This window comes from Rhinatrema bivittatum, chromosome 3, assembly GCF_901001135.1.
Source record: "Rhinatrema bivittatum chromosome 3, aRhiBiv1.1, whole genome shotgun sequence".
Classification (NCBI taxonomy): Eukaryota; Metazoa; Chordata; class Amphibia; order Gymnophiona; family Rhinatrematidae; genus Rhinatrema; species Rhinatrema bivittatum.
In genome coordinates, this window is record NC_042617.1 from 415,324,150 (window position 1) to 415,347,322 (window position 23,173).

Below are 23,173 nucleotides of genomic sequence, written 5' to 3' on the forward strand. Positions count from 1 at the left end.
ACCTGCCATCAAGCAGGAAGATGTTGCCTGGCTGATAAAATGTCTACAACATCCAGAGCTGCTTCTAGTTGACGCACACAGGGGAGGAAAAGAACTTCTGCCTCACCACCATTACCTCAAAGGCAAGCAGGAGCAGGCCACTGGCCTTAGTCCCAGCAGAAGAGAGCTATCCCGATGGAAGCGCCTCCAACTCATGAAACCACTGTTGTGTCAAAAACGGAGGCCGAGTGGGAGCACGTGTAGGCGCAAGCGAGCATATGCAGATTCGACCATGGCTCTGGAAATCTAAACAGTTTCACATTTACAAGACATAAAAGAGAGACAACTGTTGCCATGTTAGCCCGCTTTCCATAAAGGAATGCACCTGCTGTGCGAGTCCACTCGAAGGCTGGTAGCAAAATGTTTTAAGTTGAGCCAATAAAAAAAAAGGCATCATCTGCAACTTGTTTTCCCAACCTATCTTTCAACATTTCCAGCTGTTGGGTCATTATTTCCAGTCCAGCTTTGACATACAAATCCTTATGCCTGCCAAAGCTATTCACCTGGCAGGTGCTCACCTTCAATTTTCAACTACAAGCATAAATTGTAATTAGTGAGAAAAAAAAAAAAAATGAATTATAACCTTATAGGCCAAGCACTAAAAGAGAAAATCTTTTTTTTGTTCAACAGCTGAAAATTGATTTTTTTAAATCACTGAAACAGAGCCATATTCTATTTACTTTTCATGCAAAAAGCAATCGTCCTTCCCAAGGTGCTCAAGAATGGGAAAAATATCAGTGAACTGAGAATAATAATTATAGTCATTCAAGAAAATGTGCTTGGACTATAGTAGGAAATTGTGAGTGCCACTGTTGCAAACCACATGCCAGCAGGGCTTTAGTGAATCAACATCTTTTAAGTCTGAAATTATATTTTATTTATTAATTTATTTATTTGAGTTTTTTCTATACCGGCATTCACGGAGTTCGTATCATGTCGGTTTACATAAAACAAGGGGTGATCAATAAATTATAAATGTACATAACTATAACATGAGTATACATTTACAAAATATAACAAATTATAACAAGTGCGCAGAAAAAGCAGTTACAATAAAACAAGGATGGTTCTAACTGGGAGTAGAAGAAGAGGATGATAGAAGTTTAACAAGAAGTAGAACGTGCAGTGGTTGGTAGATTTATATAGATTTGAACAGAGCCATTTGTACCACTGTTTGCATTGTTCAACTGTCATGTTTATAGTCAATCTGATTTATCAAAGGCACATATGAATAGGTTCAACCCCATTATGTCAACTAAAAAGTTTGATGAATACTGTACTATTCGCAAATATCATGGAGGCCAAACAAGATGCACCTTTAAAGTCTGTACGTCAAGTAGTAATACGACTTCCTTTCCCCTTCTTGCCTGCTCCTTGTAGGGCTGGACGGATTCAAATCATGCAGCTTTTGAGGGTCTATGAATTTTGCTTTGACCCACAACTCTAGTGACTGTGGGTGTGCAAATTAGCCAGGAGCGGAATAAAATCAGCACTAGCAGAAATGCAGTTCACAGCACCAGTATTGCAGCCATCCACTCTTTACTTGCCATGTTGGTGTGCTGGTCCCTGTCAGTCACGCTCCAAAAAAACCATATTGGTGCTGCATTTTCAGGCTGTTTAATGTCAGACCGTTTCAGTACCCCATCAAAAATTGTGCCTTAATAAACCTTAAATGAAGACAAAATGCAATAATAGTGCCTTTTTTCTCATGGAACACAAAAACAAGTTTCAGCAAGATTACAGTTGAAAACGGTAATCTGATCATTACTCAGCCTCAGTGCACGTGCTCACTCAGCACATGTTCATGTATCTGAAAGGGAAAAGTCGCTGCACATGCGTAATTTCAACCACTAAGGAAAGGAGTATTCCTAGAGCAGGGAAGGTCGCATATACATGTCTTTCTTCCTGTCATTTTTGACAAGCCCTTATGAGTCAATTGCAAGTGTGACCTTGTGATGCATCTTACATAGGATTATGGTGGGGTATATCATGGTTTAAGCTGCAGCAACAAACCAGATGACAGCTTGATAAGCACCCAGTTGTCTTTGTCTCTGGTTCTCTACTATTTTGAGTAGATGAGAACAGGGGTAGAAATATATTTAGAAAACCAAGGAGCCAGTTGAAAAACCTTTTTTCCTTTTGGTTGTTGCTATTTTTTTTTCTTTCGCCTTTTTTCTTATTCTCTTTTTGCCTTTTTATCTATTATTTTAGTTTAGTTCTTTTATGTTTTTTTGCTGCTTTTCTGAATTTTAGGGATGCTGGAGATTCTTATATTTAAATCAAACACACTAGCCCTTCCCATGTCTTTTACCCAAACTCTCATCCCTTTATCTATCACAGTCAACCAGAACATTTCAATTCTGCTACAGTGCTGACCTCCACTACCTCTGCTGATAGCAGTGTCTAGCAGAGCTTGTCTTCTACTTCCCTTCGTACTAGTCCATACTTAATCCAACAGTCAGGTTTCCAAGAGCCAAAGTCACACTGTCAAGCTTTGAAATAATCCAAAAAGCCACCAAAATTAATGTGGCTGTTGTCAAACATCCTCCCTTCACACCTTGATGTTCGGGTTATACTGGTTACCCCAGCCTTCTTGGAAGCCCAGTGCAGCCATACTATTACTCTCTGTGCATTATCTTGTAGTCTCCCCTCTTTGGCCCTCTAAATTTCTGTATGACTGAGCATATATTCAAGTCTATTCCTTTATGTCTTCTACCTGCGCTACCTAGCGCTGTGCATGAGTATTTCATGGTTTTGGTTGCCACGCCCTCTGCCAGGAGCATATTTCAGCTGTCGTCCACTCTCTCAATAAAGAATTACTTTCTCATGTTTCATTTTCTATGAAAACTTCCAGAAACTACTTTTTTGAAGACTGTAAAATATTTGAATGTTTCTATCATCTCCCTCTTACCCCTTTACTCCGGCAAGTATGCTTTGAGTTCTTAAGCCCCTCTTCGTAGGGGTTGTGTGGCAGGCCTTTTTACAGTTTTAGTAACCCTTTTCTGAACTGCTTCCATTCTCTCCATGTACCCACAAAAATATGATCTACAAAACTATTTGCTCTTACAGTTTCAACCACCTTCTAAGTTATACAGAAGGGCATACGTCCCCCAGAAATGATGATGCATGCACTTGGGTCAAAGCAAACAATTCTCAACTCAAGACCTAATTCACAATATTTTCCCTCACCAAACAGCCAAGGCTTGCATGAACCTTGCTCCTAACACAAATGCCTACACTGATCACTGCTAATCAAGTCAATACTTGATGTCCCATACCAGTGGCCAACTAATGACATGAAGGAAGCGAGATTATTTATTTATTTATTTGGAGTTTCTTATATACCGATAGCCGTTTGCACATTGTATCGGTTTACATACAACTAATAACTTGTGGGCATGGCCCTTACAACGAACAGTAGAAAGATGTGGAAAACAAATATACAAGAGATATATGTGTAATTAATAGATATATGCAACAAATACAAGGGATATATATGAATATAAGAACGGAGTATAAAATGGGTTTCTTAGACAACTATATTAATAATTATATCTTAAAGAGAACAATTATGATACAGGGGTTAAGATACTAGCAAAACAAGAACATTAAACTATACAACGTTGCTATGAGAAAGTATAAAAACAGCGGTGGGGAGCTGAGTAAATCAGGGATTCAATAGGGTGGGTCAGGGAGAAAAACAGCGTAACGGAGGTATAAAAGGGTGTGGGAGAAAAAAGGAGGGTGAGGGAAAATACAGAGGGAAGGCATACAAAGGAGTAGGAGAGAGGGGTGGACAGATTGCCCCAGTAAAAGGGATTTTATAGAAAATGGTTAAAATCAGGGAGAACTGAGCTTTACGTTTTAAATACCACTTCAGAAAAGGGGGGCTTGGGTGGAATTTGAATAAGGAAAGAGAGAGAGAGCAGGAGGCAGTTCCAGGCATTGGGTGGGAAAGCTCACGCTTGCCTCATCCGGGCTCCTTGCTACTGGAGATAACTCTGTCCTGCTGCTGTTCTTCCATGGAGGAGATGAGAATCTGGGAAACCTGGCGTGATTTCATTTTATCTGACTGCTAAGGTCATTAATCTTAGAAGCTCCAAAGTGTCAGTACACGTCATCAAGGCAAAAAGCCAGAAAGGAACAAACAAAAGACATTAGTACCTAGGTCACATTGAGAGGGTAAGAAGGGGAGAAAAGGAAGTACAGCAACCAGAAAATATTTAAAAATTAAATACAAAGAAAAGAGCAAGATGAGAATGTAACAGTGGGGTGGAAGGTGGAAGACAGGTGAAGAGAGAATTTGAATTGAAGTTGGCCATAGAGGCAAAAACTCCGCAGGGGTCAGTGTTGGGACCGGTCCTGTTCAATATCTTTGTGAGCGACATTGCGGACGGGATAGAAGGTAAGGTTTCTCTTTTTGCAGATGACACTAAGATCTGCAACAGAGTGAACACACCAGAAGGAGTGGAGAGAATGAGACGGGATTTAAGGAAGCTGGAAGAGTGGCCGAAGATATGGCAGCTGAGATTCAATGCCAAGAAGTGCAGAGTCATGCATATGGGGAGTGGAAATCCGAATGAACTGTATTCAATGGGGGGAGAAGGGCTGATGTGCACAGGGCAGGAGAGAGACCTTGGGGTGATAGTGTCTAATGATCTGAAGTCGGCAAAACAATGTGACAAGGCGATAGCTAAAGCCAGAAGAATGCTGGCTGCATAGAGAGAGGAATATCGAGTAAGAAAAGGGAAGTGATTATCCCCTTGTACAGGTCCTTGGTGAGGCCTCACCTGGAGTACTGTGTTCAGATCTGGAGACCGTATCTCCAAAGAGACAAAGACAACATGGAGGCGGTCCAGAGAAGGACGACCAAAAAGGTGGAAGGTCTTCATCGAATGACTTATGAGGAGAGATTGAAGAATCTAAATATGTACACCCTGGAGGAAAGTAGGAGCAGAGGTGATATGAATCAGACTTTCAGATACTTGAAAGGTTTTAATGATCCAAAGACAACGACAAACCTTTTCCGTCGGAAAAAAATCAGCAGAACCAGGGGTCATGATTTGAAGCTCCAGGGAGGAAGACTCAGAACCAATGTCAGGAAGTATTTCTTCACGGAGAGGGTGGTGGATGCCTGGAATGCCCTTCGGAGGAAGTGGTGAAGACCATAACTGTGAAGGACTTCAAAGGGGCATGGGATAAACACTGTGGATCCATAAAGTCTAGAGGACGTGAATGAAGAGTGGGTGGCTCGCGGGAATGACGGCTACCACCTGGAGATAATACCCTTATTCAATAAACATACACACGGTTAATGCGACTCCAACATTGCTCTAAGCTTCAAAGGCAAGAGGAAATGTGGAAAAAAGGATTTGCATTCACAAAAAGCGGGGGAGTAGCTTGCTTGTTACGGTGGTTACTACCCCAAACCAAATAAGCCTGATATTTCACTTTCAATGCATAACCAGCATAGCTCTCTCCTTCAACGGCAGGGGAGAAAGTCTGATATTTCATGCATATCCAGCATAGCTCTGCTTCAACGGCAGGGGAGAAAGTCTGATACTTCATGCAGGGGAAATGAAGAAAAGTGGATCTATATACAAACAACCAACAATGACTGAATCACATAATCTGGGTAAACAAATGAGCATGGGTGTAGCTTGCTTATTGTGGCGGTTACTACCCCTAACTAATTAAGCTAGATATTTCACTTAGATGCAGCTCCAACACTGCTCTCTACATTAATGGAGGGGGTGGAAGGGAAATAGAACCAAAAGGTTACTAAGAGCCAAGAATAATAGATAAGTATGAGAAAAAAAAAAGTGCTAAGCTTGCTGGGCAGACTGAATGGGCCGTTTGGTCTTCTTCTGCCATCATTTCTAAGTTTCTATAGTTAAATCACAAGCAGATTGTGATACATTACAGGTGGACCTTGCAAGACTGGAAGATTGGGCATCCAAATGGCAGATGAAATTTAATGTGGACAAGTGCAAGGTGTTGCATATAGGGAAAAATAACCCTTGCTGTAGTTACACAATGCTAGGTTCCATTTTAGGAGCTACCACCCAGGAAAAAGGTCTAGGCATCATAGTGGATAATACTTTAAAATCATCGGCTAAGTGTGCTGCAGCAGTCAAAAAAGCAAATAATGTTAGGAATTATTAGGAAGGGAATGGTTAATAAAATGGAAAATGTCATGCCGCCTCTATATCGCTCCATGGTGAGACCGCACCTGGAATACTGTGTACAATTCTGGTCGTCACATCTCAAAAAAGATATAGTTGCGATGGAGAAGGTACAGAGAAGGGCAACCAAAATGATAAAGGGGATGGAACAGCTCCCCTATGAGGAAAGGCTGAAGAGGTTAGGGCTGTTCAGCTTGGAGAAGAGACGGTTGAGGGGGGATATGATAGAGGTCTTTAAGATCATGAGAGGTCTTGAACAGGTAGATGTGAATCGGTTATTTACACTTTCGAATAATGGAAGGACTAGCGGGCATTCCATGAAGTTAGCAAGTAGCACATTTAAGACTAATCGGAGAAAATTCTCTCTCACTCAACGCACAATAAAGCTCTGGAATTTATTGCCAGAGGATGTGGTTAGTGCAGTTAGTGTAGCTGGGTTCAAAAAAGGTTTGGATAAGTTCATTAATGGCTATTAAACTTACTTAGGGAATAGCCACTGCTATTAATTGCATCAGTGGCATGGGATTTTCTTAGTGTTTGGGTAATTGCCGGGTTCTTGTGGCCTGGTTTGGCCTCTGTTGGAAGCAGGATGCTGGGCTTGATGGACCCTTGGTCTGACCCAGCATGGCAATGTCTTATGTTCTTAAAGATGCAACAGGCAGGAGAGAAAAGCCAGAAGAATAGAAAAAAAAAAGATGAACATGCATGCACAGGAAGAGGACCTAAAATGGATTACTCTTATTTACAAAGTAGACAAAAGAAATTATAGAAAAAAGAAAGTTTATTGTATCATTGGTAACATTCTAGAAAAAATGTGGAAAACAGACTCTTTCCTGTTATGTGCAAGTTTTCTGATGGATCTGAATGCTGAAGTATGAGTGCACATGCTGGACACAGTCGTGTAGTTGTGAGATGATGGATGAATCCTGGGTGCAAGGCAGGCATGTGGAGCAAATGTGCTGGGATGCTTGCCAGGTAAGTATGGAGAGTCAAAGCTGTTTTTCAAAAGACAAGAGTGTCCAAACTTGGAGAGAAGTCACACAAAGATCAAAGTACATAAAAGCAAGAGGAAAAAGAAAGCGATATGCTCTCCAAAGAGATGGCTGAAAAAAAAATAAAAAGGCAAAAAAGATCAGCATTCAAAAAGTACAAAGGAACTAAAAAAGAGAACGCCGAAGGAGACAAGGACAAATCAGGATAGCAAAAGCTTGAGTGGATGAAAGGATCACTAAAGAAATAAAGAGGTGGTAAAAATACATTTTCAGATATATCAGGGAAAGGAGGAAGGCCAACAAGGTGGCATTTAGTAATTTTATTTACTGTATGTTTAAATCGCACCTTTTCATTGGTGGCTCAAAGTGAGTTACATTCAGGTACAGTGAGTATTGCAAGATTAAAAGGAGACAAGGCGTAGATGAGTAGTCTAGGGGTTAGAGAAGTGGGCTGGAAACCAAGGTTCAAATCCCACTGCTGCTCCTTGTGACCTTGGGCAAGTCACTTCATCCTCCAAAGATTTTGAGCCCACTGGGGACAAGGAACTACCTACATCATCGGAATATAATCTGCTTTGAAGTGCCTGAAAAGCAGAATGTAAATCAAAATGAAGGCTCATTGTGTTGAGAAAGAGGAGGAAAAAGCAGGCTTATTAAACAAATAATTCAGTTTGGTGTCACCAAAGATGACCTTTGAGGAGGACCATTGCTGGGTGGCAAGTGTGCAGATGGCAGTGGGGTAGATACAACCCCATTTACAGACGAGAGTGTTTGGGTGGAACTAGCCAAACTGAAAGTGGACAAGGCCATGGGGCCTGATGAGATGCATATCGGGATACTAAAGGAGCACAGAGAGGTGCTGACAGGTACGCTAGAAGATTTATTCGATACTGTGTTTTAGTTTAATGTTTTTTCATATGCTATTGTGCTTTCACCTGCATTTTTAGCTTTTAAGATTTAGTTTATTCAAAGTATGTCTTATTGTTTTCATCTTTTAATATTGTCTTTATTATGAGATTATATTATGTATGTATTATTGTTCATCGCTCAGGCCGGTACCATGTTGAGCGATTAAGAAATGCAATAAATGTAAGCATAAATGTACATATGGGCATGGTCCAGCTTCACAAAAGTGAGAGCAGCGAAGAGGTTGGAAACTACAGGCTGGTTAGCATTACCTCAGTGGTGGAAACATTAATAAAAATGATGCTGAATGAAAGGATGGTCAACTATCTACAATTCAGTGGGTTGCAGGATCTAACATGCTTTTTACCAGAGGAAAGTCATGTCAAACTAATCTGATTGACTTACAAGAGAATTAGATCAAAAGACGAGTACTCAATGTGATTTATCTGGATTTGAGCAAAGCTTGTGACACTGTTCCACATAGGAGGCTCATGAAATGAGAAGCCTGGGAGTGAGTCCCAAGTGGTGGAATGGATTACAAACTGGTTGCTAGACAGATGACAGCAAGTAGTAGTAAAAGAAACCTACTCAGAGGAGAGATAAGAGTGATAAGTGGAGTGCCTCAAGGATCTGTTCTGTGGCTGGTCCTGTTCAATATCTTTCAGGCCGATACAGTACAGTGCGTTACGGCGGAGCACACTGTTAACCCTCATTTGGACGTGCATTTTTCATGCGCTAGCTTTACCCCTTATTCAGTAAGGAGTAATAGTGCGTCCAAAATGTGCGTCCAAACCCCCCCCCCCCCCCGAAACTAATAGCGCCCGCAACATGCAAATGCATGTTGATGGCCCTATTTAGTTATTCCCACGTGATTCAGTAAGTAAAATGTGCAGCCAAGCCGCACATTTTAGTTTCAGAAATTAACGCCAGCAAAAGGCTGGCGTTAATTTCTGCCGGCGCCAGGGAAGTGTACAGAAAAGCAGTAAAAACTGCTTTTCTGTACACCCTCAGACTTACTATATCATGGCGATATTAAGTCAGAGGTCCCAAAAGTTAAAAATAATTAAAAATTAAAAAAAAAAAAAAAAATTTTTAAATTTTAAAAAAATTGGCCCACGGCTCGCAGGTTGAAAACCGGACGCTCAATTTTGCCAGCGTCCAGTTTCCAAACCCATGGCTGTCAGCGGGTTTGAGAACCGATGCCGGCAAAATTGAGCGTCGGCTGTCAAACTCGCTGACAGCTGCCGCTCCTGTCAAAAAAAAAAAAAAAAAAAAAGGTGCTAGGGACGTTCTGGAGACAGTCTCTCAAACAGGATAGAGACAGGATGGAAGCAGGCCAGAGAAAGGTGACCAAAATGGTGCAGGGACTGCATCAGAAGACTTATGAGATGAGAGCGAAGGACCTGAACATGTATACCCTGGAGCAGTGGTTCTCAACCAGTGTGTTGCCACACTTCCCGGTCCTCCGCTGACCCAGCTGCTCCCCAGTCCTCCTCCGCCTGGGCTTAAAATGCTGTCAGCCAAGGCGGAACGCGGCAGAACAGCTGGAGTTAGCAGCACCGGCATGGTCAGCGTCGGCCCGAAGAACAAAAGAGAGGCGCGGCCTCAGGAATGAGCAGCGCGGCGCGCAGAAAAATGAAGAACATCATCAACCCCCGCGGCCCATGGGACTCCTTTCTCCACGCGAGGGCTGAAAATGAAGGAGGTTAGGGTTGGGAGGAGGCTGCTGCTGCCGCTAGTTCCGGGGAGGGAAGGAAGGAGAGAGAGTGAATGAGCAAGCAAGCATGTGTGTTTGAGATCCTGTGTGTGTGTGTGTGTGTGTGTGTGAGTGAGTGAGATAGCACGTATGTGAAGGATTGAGAGCCTGTATATGTGAAAGAGACTATGTCTGTGATTGAGAGCATGAATGTAAGTTTACAATTGGGAACCTATATGTGTAAGTTTGTGATTGAAAACCTGTTTGTGTGAAAGAGTATGTGTGTGTGATTGAGATCCTTTGTGTGTGAGAGAGATCATGTGTATGCATGGTTAAGAGCCTGTGTGTCTGTGTGTGATTGAGAGCTGGTTTAGGTGAGAGAGCATGTGAGTATGTGATTGAGAGCCTGTGTGTAAATGAGAGAAAGAGAGAGAGCATGTTTGTGTGTGATTGAAAGCCTGTGTGTGTAAGCGTGAAAAGATAGACAGCATGTGTGTGTAAGTGTGTAATTAAGAGCCTATATAAGTGAGAGAAAAAGCATGTGTATATGTGAGTACTGAGAGCATGTGTGTATAGGTGTGTCATTGAGAGCCAGTGTGAGAGAGAGCGCTGGTATGTGACTGAGAGAGGAGAAAGTTCCAAGCAAATCACCCCACCTCCTGCTAATTCAGAACAATCTCAGACCTGGATATCAAACGTTCCCAGGTATGCAGAGGAAAAAAATTGTTGTATACTTATTTTTCATTTCTTGGTCTTTGTGTCCGCTATTTTGAAATATTTTATTGGTATCTAGAATTTTTTACATGAGTTTTTAATTATTGGATATTAGGGATGTGAATCGTTTTTGAACGATTAAAATTATCGTCAGATAATTTTAAAATCGTCCAAAATCGTTAGAGTGCACGATACAATACAAATGCCCACGATTTATCGTCAGGGGCATTTGTATTGTATCATTAAATAGGGGGTGGGAAAACCGGCACACCAAAAAACCCTAACACCCACCCCGAACCTTTAAAACAAACCCCCACCCTCCCGAACCCTCCCAAAATGTTTTAAATGACCTGGGGTCCCGGCGCGATGATCCCGGCGCGATGTCCCGCTCTCTGCCCACGGCTGCTGTGAAGAGAAAATTTGCCGGTGGCCCTTTGCCCTTATCATGTGACAGGGCAAAGGTAGCGCCAGCGCCATTTTGATTCCTAGCTCCCGACGTCACGCGTCCAGGAGATCACTCCCAGACCCCCGCTGGACCCCCAGGGACTTTTGGCCAGCTTGGGGGGGGCCTCCTGACCCCCACAAGACTTGCCAAAAGTCCAGCGGGGGTCCGGGAACGACCTCCTAAACTCGAATTGTTTTGCCGTACAGCAAAATGGCGCCGACCATGCCGTACAGTCGGCGCCATTTTGCTGTACGGCAAAACGATTCAAGTTTAGGAGGTCGTTCCCGGACCCCCGCTGGACTTTTGGCAAGTCTTGTGGGGGTCAGGAGGCCCCCCCAAGCTGGCCAAAAGTCCCTGGGGGTCCGGGAGCGATCTCCTACGCTCCTGATGTCGGGGGACAAAAAAACAAAATGGTGCTGGGGCTACCTTTGCCCTGCTGTCATATGACAGGGCAAAGGTAGCGCCGGCGCCATTTCTACAACGCACCGGAGGTCCGAGAGTAAAAGATCACACCGGGACCCTCCCTCTGGACCCCAGGTAATTTAAGGCATTTTGGGGGGGTTCGGGAGGGTGGGGGATTTAATTTAAAGGGTCGGGGTGGGTTTTAGGGATGTTTTAGTGTGCCGGTTTTCCCGCCCTCCCCCGATTTACATGATATTTTAAAAAACAAAACCGTGACGATAAGATTCCCTCCCCCCCCCAGCCGAAATCGATCGTTAAGACGATCGCACGATTCACATCTCTATTGGATATTCCACTCATCAGCTGTTTTGAAATAATCTGTTCTTTTTGTTAGTATGGTTTTACTGCTACTGTTTTTATATTTCTTGATTTGTTTTATAAGGATGGGTGATTTTTCTTTTTTTCCTTTGTTGCACTGCATACAGAGACTCTGGCTTGTTGCAGTTTCCAATTCAGTTTTTTCTGCATGCTTCTAGTTATGCGTTTTGGTCTCTTTATTCCTTGTTAGGTGAGGGTCAGCACATGTGATTTAGGTGAGGTTTTCTGCTGGCATGTAGTTTCTGTGTAGGGCTCTATAGCAGCCTGACTTGGTCCGTTTTCCTAATAGGAGATGTATTGGTGTCTTAAGGCCTGGTGTAATATTTTTAGTGTTGCCTTTTCTTAGGTAAGGTGGTTACTGTTTAAGTGCTGGAAATTGGTGCTGTTTTGGTGTGAGATGTTTACTATTTATGCAGTTTCTGTTCAGACAGAATACGTATCTTTTCCTTGTCATTTTAAACAATAAAAATAATTACCGGACCCTTACTTTTAATTTCCGCCGTGAATTGTGATGAGCAGTGTGTCACAGATGTGAGCGTGGCCTGACAGGTGTGTCACGATGGGAAAAAAGGTTGAGAACCACTGCCCTGGAAGAGCAGAGGACCAGGGGAGATATGATATAAACTTTTAAATACCTGAAGGGCATTAATGATGTATAGGTATCAAACCTTTTCCAGTGAAATAAAGCTTATAGAACAAGGGGACATAATATAAAGTTCCAAGGAGATAGATTAGGATCATCAATAGGAAACATTGCTTCACGAAAAGGGGGCTGGATGCATGGAATGCCCTCCTAAAAGAGGTGAAGACGACAAGGAACATCATGGAATTCAAAAGGGCATGGGATAACAAAGATGATCCCTTGTGGCTAGAGGATGGAAAAATAAAAAGAGGGGTGTTAAATGGGGTAATCTGCACAGAGCGGCAGTTACCACCCTTAGCAGAAGGCACAGGAGTTAACCTGCATGGAGCAACAGTTACTACCCTTTAAAAAAAAAAAGAAAAGAAAAAAAAAAAGAGCAAGCTTGCAGGGCAGACTGGATGGACCATTAAGTCTTTTTCTGCCCTCATTTACTATGTTGCTCTGACCAGGGCTGCAATGTACCATAAAAACTGCACTACTGCCTCTTTAAAAATGTCAAGAAACAACTCTAAAAATGTGCATTCTCCAAACCTTTTCCTGACCCTATTTTTCTGGATTTCATGTCAATAGAAAGAGGTCAGAATGGGCTGGTTCCCAGGGTTCTCCATAAGACACAGGAAGTTACACAGGAAAAAGGGAGGTAGCCTGGCACAACTCCTGTTTTAAGCGGGAGTAAATGCTTTGGAGGTAAAGGCCTCAGAGAGCAGAATAAAAAAAGTCATCTACCTGGGGAGGTGAAGAACCCTGGGAGGGCAAGACTAGAGCCCATTAATAGTATAGGTGGGCTCCAACTTCTGCAAATATCTTTATTCAGACCCTGAGTGTTCCAAAATACACCAAAGAGCCAAATTGATTTAATTTTGCTTTTTGACACTTCAAAGCAGATTGCATTCAGGTACTGTAGGTATTTCTCTATCACTAAAGGGCTTACAATCTATGTTTGTACAAGAACAAATATTCAGAAAACACAATCATTGGTCATTAGCAGCTTAGTGGAAGTCCACCCTCAGAGTGATTCAAACACTAAATTCAGATACCATATTAAAAGATGGATCAAATGTTAATTTAGCCAAAAAAGAAAACAGGGAGATCTATACTGAGCAAGTGGGTGGACAGGAAAGTTACCTGCATATTCGACAGAACTTATCCAGATAAGCATTCTGTTGAATAAAGCCAGATAAAGCTGGCTGGATAACTAAGACAGGTGTTTGTCCGACCAGACACTTACCCAGCTAACTGGACAGCACTGAATATCAGCATTGCCCAAAGTGAAAATGTACCCTGGGAACACTCTCAGTGCCGCCTCTTTTGACCTGGGTAATTTTATGCAGGCAGCGAGTTGCCTGGACAAAATATTCAAATTTCGGGTTTTGTCTGGCTAACTCTAAAAGTTATGCAGACAAACCCTTTAAAATACAGACCTCAGGAAGTTTAGAAATTGCAATATCTTATCAGACAACATTAGCATTCATAGCCTCACACACCTCATCTAATAGAGCATTTAAAAGTTCTTTTGACAGCTAATTTAGAACCCCATTCTGGAATTAATTTACCCAGATTCACCAATACAGGTAAAGTTTATGGTACCACAGTTCAGCTCTGGTACTAGTTGTTATGATCAAAATAAGAGAAGTTAAAAACCTATACTCCAAAGCAGAGAAGCTCTGAACAGTGGAAAAGCCAGTTTGGTCAGTGGGGGAGGCTATCATGGGAAGAGCAGTATAAGAATGAGTGTTGTGTTCTGAACTGCAGCCAACTACGGAAGAATCTGGTCTAATCAGAAACCAAGGATCAGAACCCCATAACCACCACAATCATATAGCATTGGTAAACAAATTAGTAAAGAATAATGCCACTCCAACTTTAACCAATCCTTAACTAGCCCTTGGCTGGAACCCTTCTCTCATGGAGTAATGCACCACATGCATTGCATGTTTATTGACTTTTGTTACTCCAATAAAAAAAAAAAAAAAAAAAGGATCATCAAAAGTATCCTACACTTCAAGCTGAAATATCAATGCCCTACTTCTCACCACGTACAAGAGAAAAGTTCCAAAAAAAGAGACTTCTGCTGGTGGCCAAAAAGATGAGTTCTGTTCATACAAGTATTTCTTAGGCAGGTATAGATAATGGTAGGAACAGGGGCAGGAGAGCACAGTATTGCTAACAACCTACCTTCCACTATCTCGAGAGCAGAGGCAAGGGGGATAAAAAGGCACAAATAAGGGAAACATAGCAGCAGAATAGGCCATGAGATAGAAGTGGTACCAGCAGGCTCCAATTATACAGACGTCATCTGAACTGGTGTAGCATATAGCATGATGCCAGCTGGGTGTCGTCCAGCAAGGCCATGTAGCCCTAAGCAGCCAGATGTCCAAGTAACTGCTTTGCTAGTTTCGGTAGCCGTTCAGATTATTACAACGTTTGGTAGTGAAACGTGACGACTGAGGATTGGTTTAAGTATGGGATCCCGTATGCTGATCTACTCAGGATGAGAGAGATCCAATGGAGGAAAAACAACAACAATGGACTTGAAGCAGCAGCAATATCCTGTAAGTGGCCAAGGTTTTACTGCTGGCAGCTGTGATACATCTTTAGTGGTGAGGACTGAAACAACTGGATGAACCAACTTGTCTTTTATCTACTATATTACTACAGAATATGGAGCCCCATCATCCTAATGCTGTTGCCTTTTATGAAGACAATCAGCCCTATCACAGATCAACTCTTCTCCAAAAAAAAAAGAGGGAGGGGGTTGAACTGAGAAATTCTAATCACTCAAATTAACTCATTTGGCAAAATCTGCGCTCTTAACATACCTTTAAAACCACAGAGTGTCAAATGAGCTAAGCATATTTTTTTTAGCATAAAAAGAAAACCCTTTAATACACAGTGGCTAACAGCAATTACTTAACTCAGCAGAAGACCCAGGAAGTCTACTCCAGGTTCTGAATTTCTCAATCCTTGTGGTTACATTTCCATGTACAACAGTCCATACAGATGTATACTGGAAGGGCAGCTCTACACAGGGAAGGGCTAGGGCCTTTCATTTGCAGTTTCAACTGATTTTCACCTATAAATTCCTAGCTGTTTTCCCCAAAGGTGACATTCTGTTTAAACCGATATTCAACCTCATTTTAGACTGATTAACAAGCTGCTCCAGAGCTGCAGATACGTTTCAAGGCCTCCACAGCCACTGCTGGAATCCAGTGTGGGCGCCAAAGCGTAGGCTGTATTTCAAGTCCCATCCCCCCACCACTGAAAGTGCTCACCCTCCAGTGCCACCCTTGCCATGTTTCAAATCTCAACTCCCCAGCCCCTGAGCAGCCAAAGCGCCTGCTGTCTGGTGCAGTGAATGCATTTCACCACAAAAAAAAAAAAAAAACCTTAGTAAAAAAAATCAAACATGAAAAGGGTAAACCAAGGTTAAACAAATAGGTAACACCCAAATCAAGAGATCAACATAATATGGAGCTATGTGTGTTCACTAAACAGCTGTTCCATACTCATCAAAAGGAACTCTTAGAATGAACCATGCTCACCATTTTAATAACTTGTTTACCAATGCCTTACCAATAGTTTTCTTTTTTTTTTTTTATCAAGTGTGTCTATGTGAAATGTGCCCAAATGCGATTTAAATTTGAGAAAAACGTTGTCCATTTATCTTAGTCTAACTTTAGCCCACGAGTGAAGTAAAACCTCCAGATGCGACGTCTTCACAAGTTCCCAAAATCTTAAACAAATCTCAGTCTTTCAATACAAACAAGCTGACAAAGCCCAACACGCCACACATTTTGACTCTTCCTCAGGGGTGTAGGGTTCTCAACTGGAATATGTAAATGCTCTCATTTAAGGGACAAAAGGTAAGAGGATACTCCACAGCTTAAATCCCTTCATTAAATAAACCAAATTCAAAAAATTCTCCAGTAGACAGGATTTTAACAAACAGAAACAGGTCCTGCAAAATTTATCCACATGAAAATAGTGTTTAGGCGGGAATAGTCAACTATAGCAAAGAGGCAAGCAGAAAGCAGAGTTGGGTGCTCAAGATGGAAGCTCAATGCGGAGCTTCGAGCCAATAGCAGGTCCATGTTACTGCCACTTTGATACAAATGGAAGTTATTGCTATGCAGAATAACAGAAAATCTTTAGTAAGATGCCGAGAAAGAAGTGAAATGGACACCTGAAAATATATATATATATATATTTACTGGAACAAATTACTAACACCAATCAGAATGAGTGCACAGAAGACCTCCAGGGCCACTTCCCTCCTTCATCTGCCCAGCTATACAAACTCTCTAACAAATCCTGGTACATTAAAGTGTTTACTTTTTTTGTAGTGATAACGAGAACTTTGACCTCGTCAAACAAGTGAAAAATGATCACACCACTTCCCAAGAAAACTCAAGGTTCATGCAAGAAAGGAGTTCTCTGGCATAACATTGCCAGATGAAAAATGACAGTGTGTGGCAATTACACCTTACAATCTTTTTTTTTTTCTTTTTTTTTAATTCTTGTTGTCTATTAATACACAAGGCTTCTCATTCATGCTCAGGGCAACACCCTGACATTGCACAACTTTTATGTGGCGGCTTTAAATTTCACCAATAATCAAACAGAAACAGACACACCGCACTAGGCTTACATCAGCAACACACATTTCTGTCAAATTTTCTGGGAAAAGCCATGCTGCCTACTCAGGCTAAATACAAGGGGAGGAATTTAATTAAGTTTTGAAGGAAGTCTGTACTGCCTGAAAATATGAGGAAGGACATTGGAGAAGCAGCTAGTAAACTTTAGCTGAGAGGAAATACATGATTAAGGGGGAAGCAGTGGTGCTTCGAATGGTATCTAGTCCTGCAAAGAAACCACAGACTGAGTTAATTAAGCACAAGTGTGTATTTCCAGTTGGTGTCTTATGAGAGAAGAAAGCTTATTAAGAGCAGCAGCCATTTCTTTCCAAGATAAAAAAAAAGCAGGTGACAATTATGAGTCTGAGAACTAATTCAAATCCATGTTAAACTCTTTTCCTCCAATGGAGATCTTATTGATTCCTGTTCTAGGTGGCAAGCTGTAATCCCCCATACAAACATCCGTATTAAAGAACAATGTAGGAGTACTGAAAGTGTACCTAAATGACCTTTGAATTGGTCACTCGTTGATTTTAAACTCCAGTTCAAAGGTCAATGAAGAGTGAAACCATGCAGTGTGGGCGGGGAAGCAAACAGCAGAAGCAAATCTCTGTTTCACAATGTCAATGAGCTTATTAACCTACAGTGAAAGGTAACGTTTGTCACACGACCAGAAACAAGCTGGATTATATATTAAAGCACTGCATGAAATCTTGAAAACCAACTGCATATTTAGTTGCCCTGCACAACAGTTTATTTAAACTCCAAGCTCTAAACTTAAGATTGGCCAGTCATATGAAAGCAATCCCCTCGCTGACTAGTTAGTTTTAGATCTAAGAGGAATGTGAGGTAGCATATACGGAAAAGAGCTAAAATCTAGTGCAGAACAGTCTGAGGCCAGGGAGCCCCTTACTTCCCCACCACAGGGAGGACCTTTTGACATAACTGTTCTAATACTGTTAGCACAAGAGACACTTCAAAACAGCAATAAAGGAGCCTTTTCCAAGGCAAGCTAAATCAAAACCTACCCGATCTGAATCAGTGAGGGAAGCAGCTTTACTGGATCAGACTGGCAGTCTACTTTAAATTCTGAACTGAATTCTCACCCAGTCGACTATTGTAAGTGCATCAACCAATTGCCAGATTCTCTCTGAAAGAGCACAAAGCCATCTTAGGGTTCATGCAGGAATCAGCGAGATCACATTTATATTTTGGGGTGGATTTTGCCCTTTGTTTTTCCACCCAGTCTTTAATATATTAGATAAATGTCCATCACTAATTGTGATAGTAGCCTTACTTTTTTTTTTTCGATAGCCAAGCTGCTTCAAGTTTTTTTTAAAACCGTGAGATCCTGCTTACAGCCACACAGGACCACGAGATAGCTCCATGGCGAATCCTATGAATGGACAGCTTGAAAGCATCCAGCCAGGTTTACCTATCTGGTTGAATGTTAGCTGTCGAACAATGAAGTGGCTGTTTGCTGGCAAACATTTTGAAAATCCTACTCCTCCTGCACAGAGTGCATCCATATGTAGCAAAACAGATGAAATTCCGAAAGCCACAAAATGAAAGCATAGTCAGCTGAGAAACGGCATTTTCAAACTAGCTGGACAGAAAACTATTTTTGGATGGACGCTAGGGCTGCCCGTTGGTGAGTGAGTGTTACCGAGCAGGTACCATCTCTTAATGTGTTTCTGTACAGCATTGCATGCATCAAGTAGTGCTACAGAAAAAGTAGTAGTAGTTTGAGGGTCCTACTGTGCTTTATATACTTTAAAATTGCTGTTCAGAAGAAGATCTGGAAAAGCAAGCTTCTCTTTCCATTTAAATGTAATTTATTTCAAGTGAAAATAATATATAGTGGTCCCCAACCTTCCAACAGTGACAAAAAACAGAACTCGCTATAAAGTCCTAGCTATCAGATAGGCCCAACACCTCTATATATACTTAGGGGTCATCTTTAAATTAGGCCAATTCATTGCCATTACCCTGCATAAAACTATAACCTTGGTCTGCCAAGGTGCTATAGAGGATAAGCGTTCCAGTTCCGGTGCCTGCTTCCAAAGTTTTCTAATACAGAAACTTTTGCGATGCCCCATCTGGGACCTGCTCCTAAATGAGAACAAAAAAAAAAAAACCCAAACCCCATCAAGGGCGCAGTTCAGGTGATCTGAAAGCTCACCTCAGTCCCGGCTGCTCTTAGTCTTGCTCGCCCTCCGCCCCCCCCCCCCCCCCTTACCTTGGGCAGCTCCCGTAGCTGGTTGGCGTCCAGCAACAGCTCCTCCAGGCTGCGGCTGTAGCGATAGACCTCGTCGGGGACGGCGAGCAAGGAGCAGTGCCGCTTGTCCAGGGACTCCACATGACGGTTGCACCGCCACAGGGGAATGCAGTGCAACATCCCCGAAGCGCCGGCCGCTCCCCCTCCCCACGGCGGCGCCGGCCGAAAGGAATCCGAACCCCAGCGCCGGGTGGGGGGGGAGGACAATGGAACGAGGGGGGGGGGGGGGCTGCGAATGTCTCTCTCTCTCTCTCTCTGTGCTCCGGGAACAAAGCAGCCTCAGCCGCCGGCGGCGGAAGGCACGGGCAGCCTGGAAAAGGGAAGCAGCTGGCCGGCCGCGGTTCTCATCGGAGGAGGGGGCTGGCGGCGCTGCGCTGGCGGCTCCGGCGAGCCCTTTGCATGGCGCTGGTGTCGCCGGATGGCTCTTCCTCCCCAAGCTGAGCCCCTTAGCCACCCCCTCGGGCTCCGGCTGACCCGGAACGCGCGGCTCCCTCCTTCCAGGCTGACGTCAGCGCTCCCGGCCGCCCGGGACACGGCGGGGAGGGAGGGAGGGAGGAGGTGCGGGCGAGGCGATCCCAGCGCTCGGCGGTGTTGGTCCAAAACTTTTCACCCCCGCCTGCTCCTGCGCGCTGGGCGCCGCCGGGTCCCCGCCCCGGCAGGCGGCTCAGGCCGGGGGAATCGCCTGAGTTTCGCTGTGCCCCGGGCTCCCAGCCTGCCTCGGCAAGTTGTGGTCGCTTTGTTTGGGACTTTGATCTAGACAGGGAAGGACGATGTTGCCATGCAGGCGCCCGGATCCTGACTGATTTTAAACCAAAGTAAGGGCCATTTCCGGGAGACGTACACACAGACGCAGGGATCAATGAAGTACTTATTTCAATACATCTTTACACTTAAAAGTTATTTAGATGGCGACGGAAGTAAAAAAAAAAATACCACAATTAAAAAAAAATACAGTTTGGGAAATGGTGTGTCTCTCATTTTGAAATAACTGTAAATGAGAATTAATTGAGGCCCTGATGAAAGGTGTTTTTTTATTATTATTATTTTTTTGCTGTACTGAATATCTTCGGTTTGCTACTGGGTCGGCTGGCGCTGGAAGTTATGGTCATTGCTTAACGGTGACACCTAGTGGCCACAATGAGGCTCCTTGATTGCAGAGCTTGTGAAGGAGATCTGCTGCAATAGCCAGACTAGGTTGTTTTTTTTTGAGGAAATATTAAATGGGGACTGGGGGAAGATCCCCAGGTGTGAACGAAGACTCATGGCACCAGATCCCAGCCCTGGTTCTGATTGAGCTAGAAGTAAAAGAGGAAACTGTAGAGTAAAAAAAAAAAATTCCATTCTTTATTTTGTCTCATTGGAAATTCAGAGTTACATTGTAATTCTTACTGACTACTGTGTCAGAAGAGAAATCATAAAAGTGATTTACAATGTACTATGTAGCCAGCTATGTTTTGTAATGTTCATTTTCAATAAATTTTACAGATCTGAAAACTTGTACATCTTACCAAAGTATTTAGTGTGCCGTTTTTTCACTTACTGCAGTGTAGATATTTTATTGTTTTCTGAAAAAGAGAAAGCAAGCTTGATTGTACACCTAGCCCTTTCCCCCTGGAGGCAGGGGTTTACTCGGGAGTTCAGGGACCAGGTTGGGGCACATGCTTCCAGGGTTCTTTCCAGCTTGGGGGGGGGGGGAGGGGGAGAAGACAAGTCTTTCAGTAGCCTAAGGCTTGTAGGGTGTCTTTTAATACTCTACAATAAAAAGAACACAGTATGGTGTAATCCAAAAATAAATACTTTTACTGATGTGTTTGCTGCAGATGAATAACTAGGCAAACAGTATAAATGCATCTGGTGCAATCCATGTAGAAAATCATTAAGTAATACCCAGTTCCCAAAGTCATATTCAATGTAAAACTCCACACCAAAGGAGAGGTCCTTTAGCAACCACTCCCTAGCAATGGAGAGGGACCCTCCCCAGGCTTTTCTATGTGTGGGTGCTTGCCAGTGACATGCAATGACATTTATGGTAGGACTTTCAGTCTTGCTCCCTCAGCCCCTTCTCTACTTCCATCTCCTTCTCCGCCAGAGTCACCAGCAGTCTCACTCCCTCTGTCTCCTCTCCTCTCCCCTCCCACATCCCCTAAGTCTTCTTCAGTTTCACTCCTACTGTCCCCCTCCCCAAGATACAAAAGACAGTTGAAACCCAGTTGATATTAGACTTTTTGTAACATGCATTGGGTGTGAGCTTGGCCCTCAGAAAGCCATGAATAAACAATTACAATATAGTAAACTTTGCATACCAAAACAGCACTGACTGCTGGTACTTAACACACTACCTATAAAAACACCAATACACCACCTATTAGGTAAACAGAACAAGCCAGGCTGCCTAAAAATACCTACAAAAAAAACCCCATCCCTGTACCTAAAAATATTATACAAAAGTTTTTAAAACTACATAAACCCCTTCTTCAGAGTCAGATCAGAGACATTCACATCTAAAGATTGCTCCTATATTGTCTCATTAGCTCAGTACACTATTTTGGGATAACAGTCCAATAAAAGCTAGTACAGTCTGCCAAGAATACAGTTTACCCCCAAGAGACAAATCTGTTCACAGGACTTAAACAGTAACCACTCTACACAGAAAAGAGTAGCACATCAAATATTGTATCAATAAAATATTTAAGAACAGCAGACATAACTAACATCTAACAAAATATGAATAAAAAAACAAATCCTCTGCTCTCCATACTTGGAAACTTGATTTCCAGTCACCCTAAAATTGTCCTGGATTAGTTGTGGGGGAGAGAGTGCACAAACTATCCTCTTTCTCTCCTCCATACACACCCTAACACACGTGTTGATTCTCTTTCTCACACACACACACACATGCACTCTCTCATTCTCGGTGCATTCTCGGTGGCTCTTCTTTTCACCCACACATACAAAGGCACTCTCTCTCACACTCAGTGGCTCTTCATACATATACACACAGTCACTCTCACACTAAGTGGCTCTCATCACACACACAGGCACTCTCTCACACATAGTGGAACTCTTTCCCTCATGTACATTGTGGCGATGATGGTGCCCCTGGTGGCAGGTCCTCAGCGGTGACTTCAAGCTCGGGGCTAATTATCAAGGACTGCTTCCACAAAGTCCTTTATAGCAGATCCCTTCTTGAAGTTTCTCCCAGGAGACAGGAGTAGAGGATAACCATAAGGCAAGGAGGCTATGGGTCAGCACCACTTGTGAGGGAAGGTTCTCGTACAACTAGGCCCCTGAGACCAAACTTCCCTCATTCTCCACTAGAGTAAGGGTCACCCCCCCGGGCAGCCCTTTAAAACAACATATTACATTCAGGCAGAAGCTTCTTATGTATTGAAGTTTATTAATTAAACAAAACTCCACAGAAAGGAAAAACACTCAACATAAACAGTATTACCAGACCTGCATTTCCAAGCAGTAACTGGGAGCTTGCGGGTTTGATACCCTTTAAGCCCTGATTCACTAATCCCCCAAAACATCCAAGCTTCTCACTCTGAATTTCTAGTATATGTTCCCCTGCACAACATGTGGGCAAAGTAGGTTTTTCCCCCAGTACCTTATACTTCCTTCCAAACCCCACAATAAGCATTCTCCACCTTTGCATAAGCCTTCCTACCGCAGCTTCTTCAACGCCACCGGAGCTAATCCCTCTAATTAACCCTCAGGGCACTGCTGACGACACTTATGCATATCCCCTGTTACACAGCCCTTAAGAGTGAAGGAATCCTGTTAGAGCTGACGTAGCCTTTAGTTGGAAAGGGTCTACCTGGGCACCATCCCCCTGCCTCAGGCTTTAGATGTTACTTG

General features: G+C 43.0%; 1 protein-coding gene across 1 annotated transcript in view; it reads right to left on the reverse strand.

The window, feature by feature from the left end:
- Window positions 1-20,079, reverse strand: part of LRRC1 (leucine rich repeat containing 1) — a 248,198-nt gene extending 228,119 nt beyond the window's left edge. The window contains exon 1 of the mRNA XM_029595706.1: window positions 19,274-20,079. Coding sequence (XP_029451566.1) covers window positions 19,274-19,432 — 159 coding nt within the window. The 5' untranslated portion in view covers window positions 19,433-20,079. The remainder of the gene's footprint in view (window positions 1-19,273) is intronic.
- Between the last annotated feature and the right edge of the window lie 3,094 nt (window positions 20,080-23,173).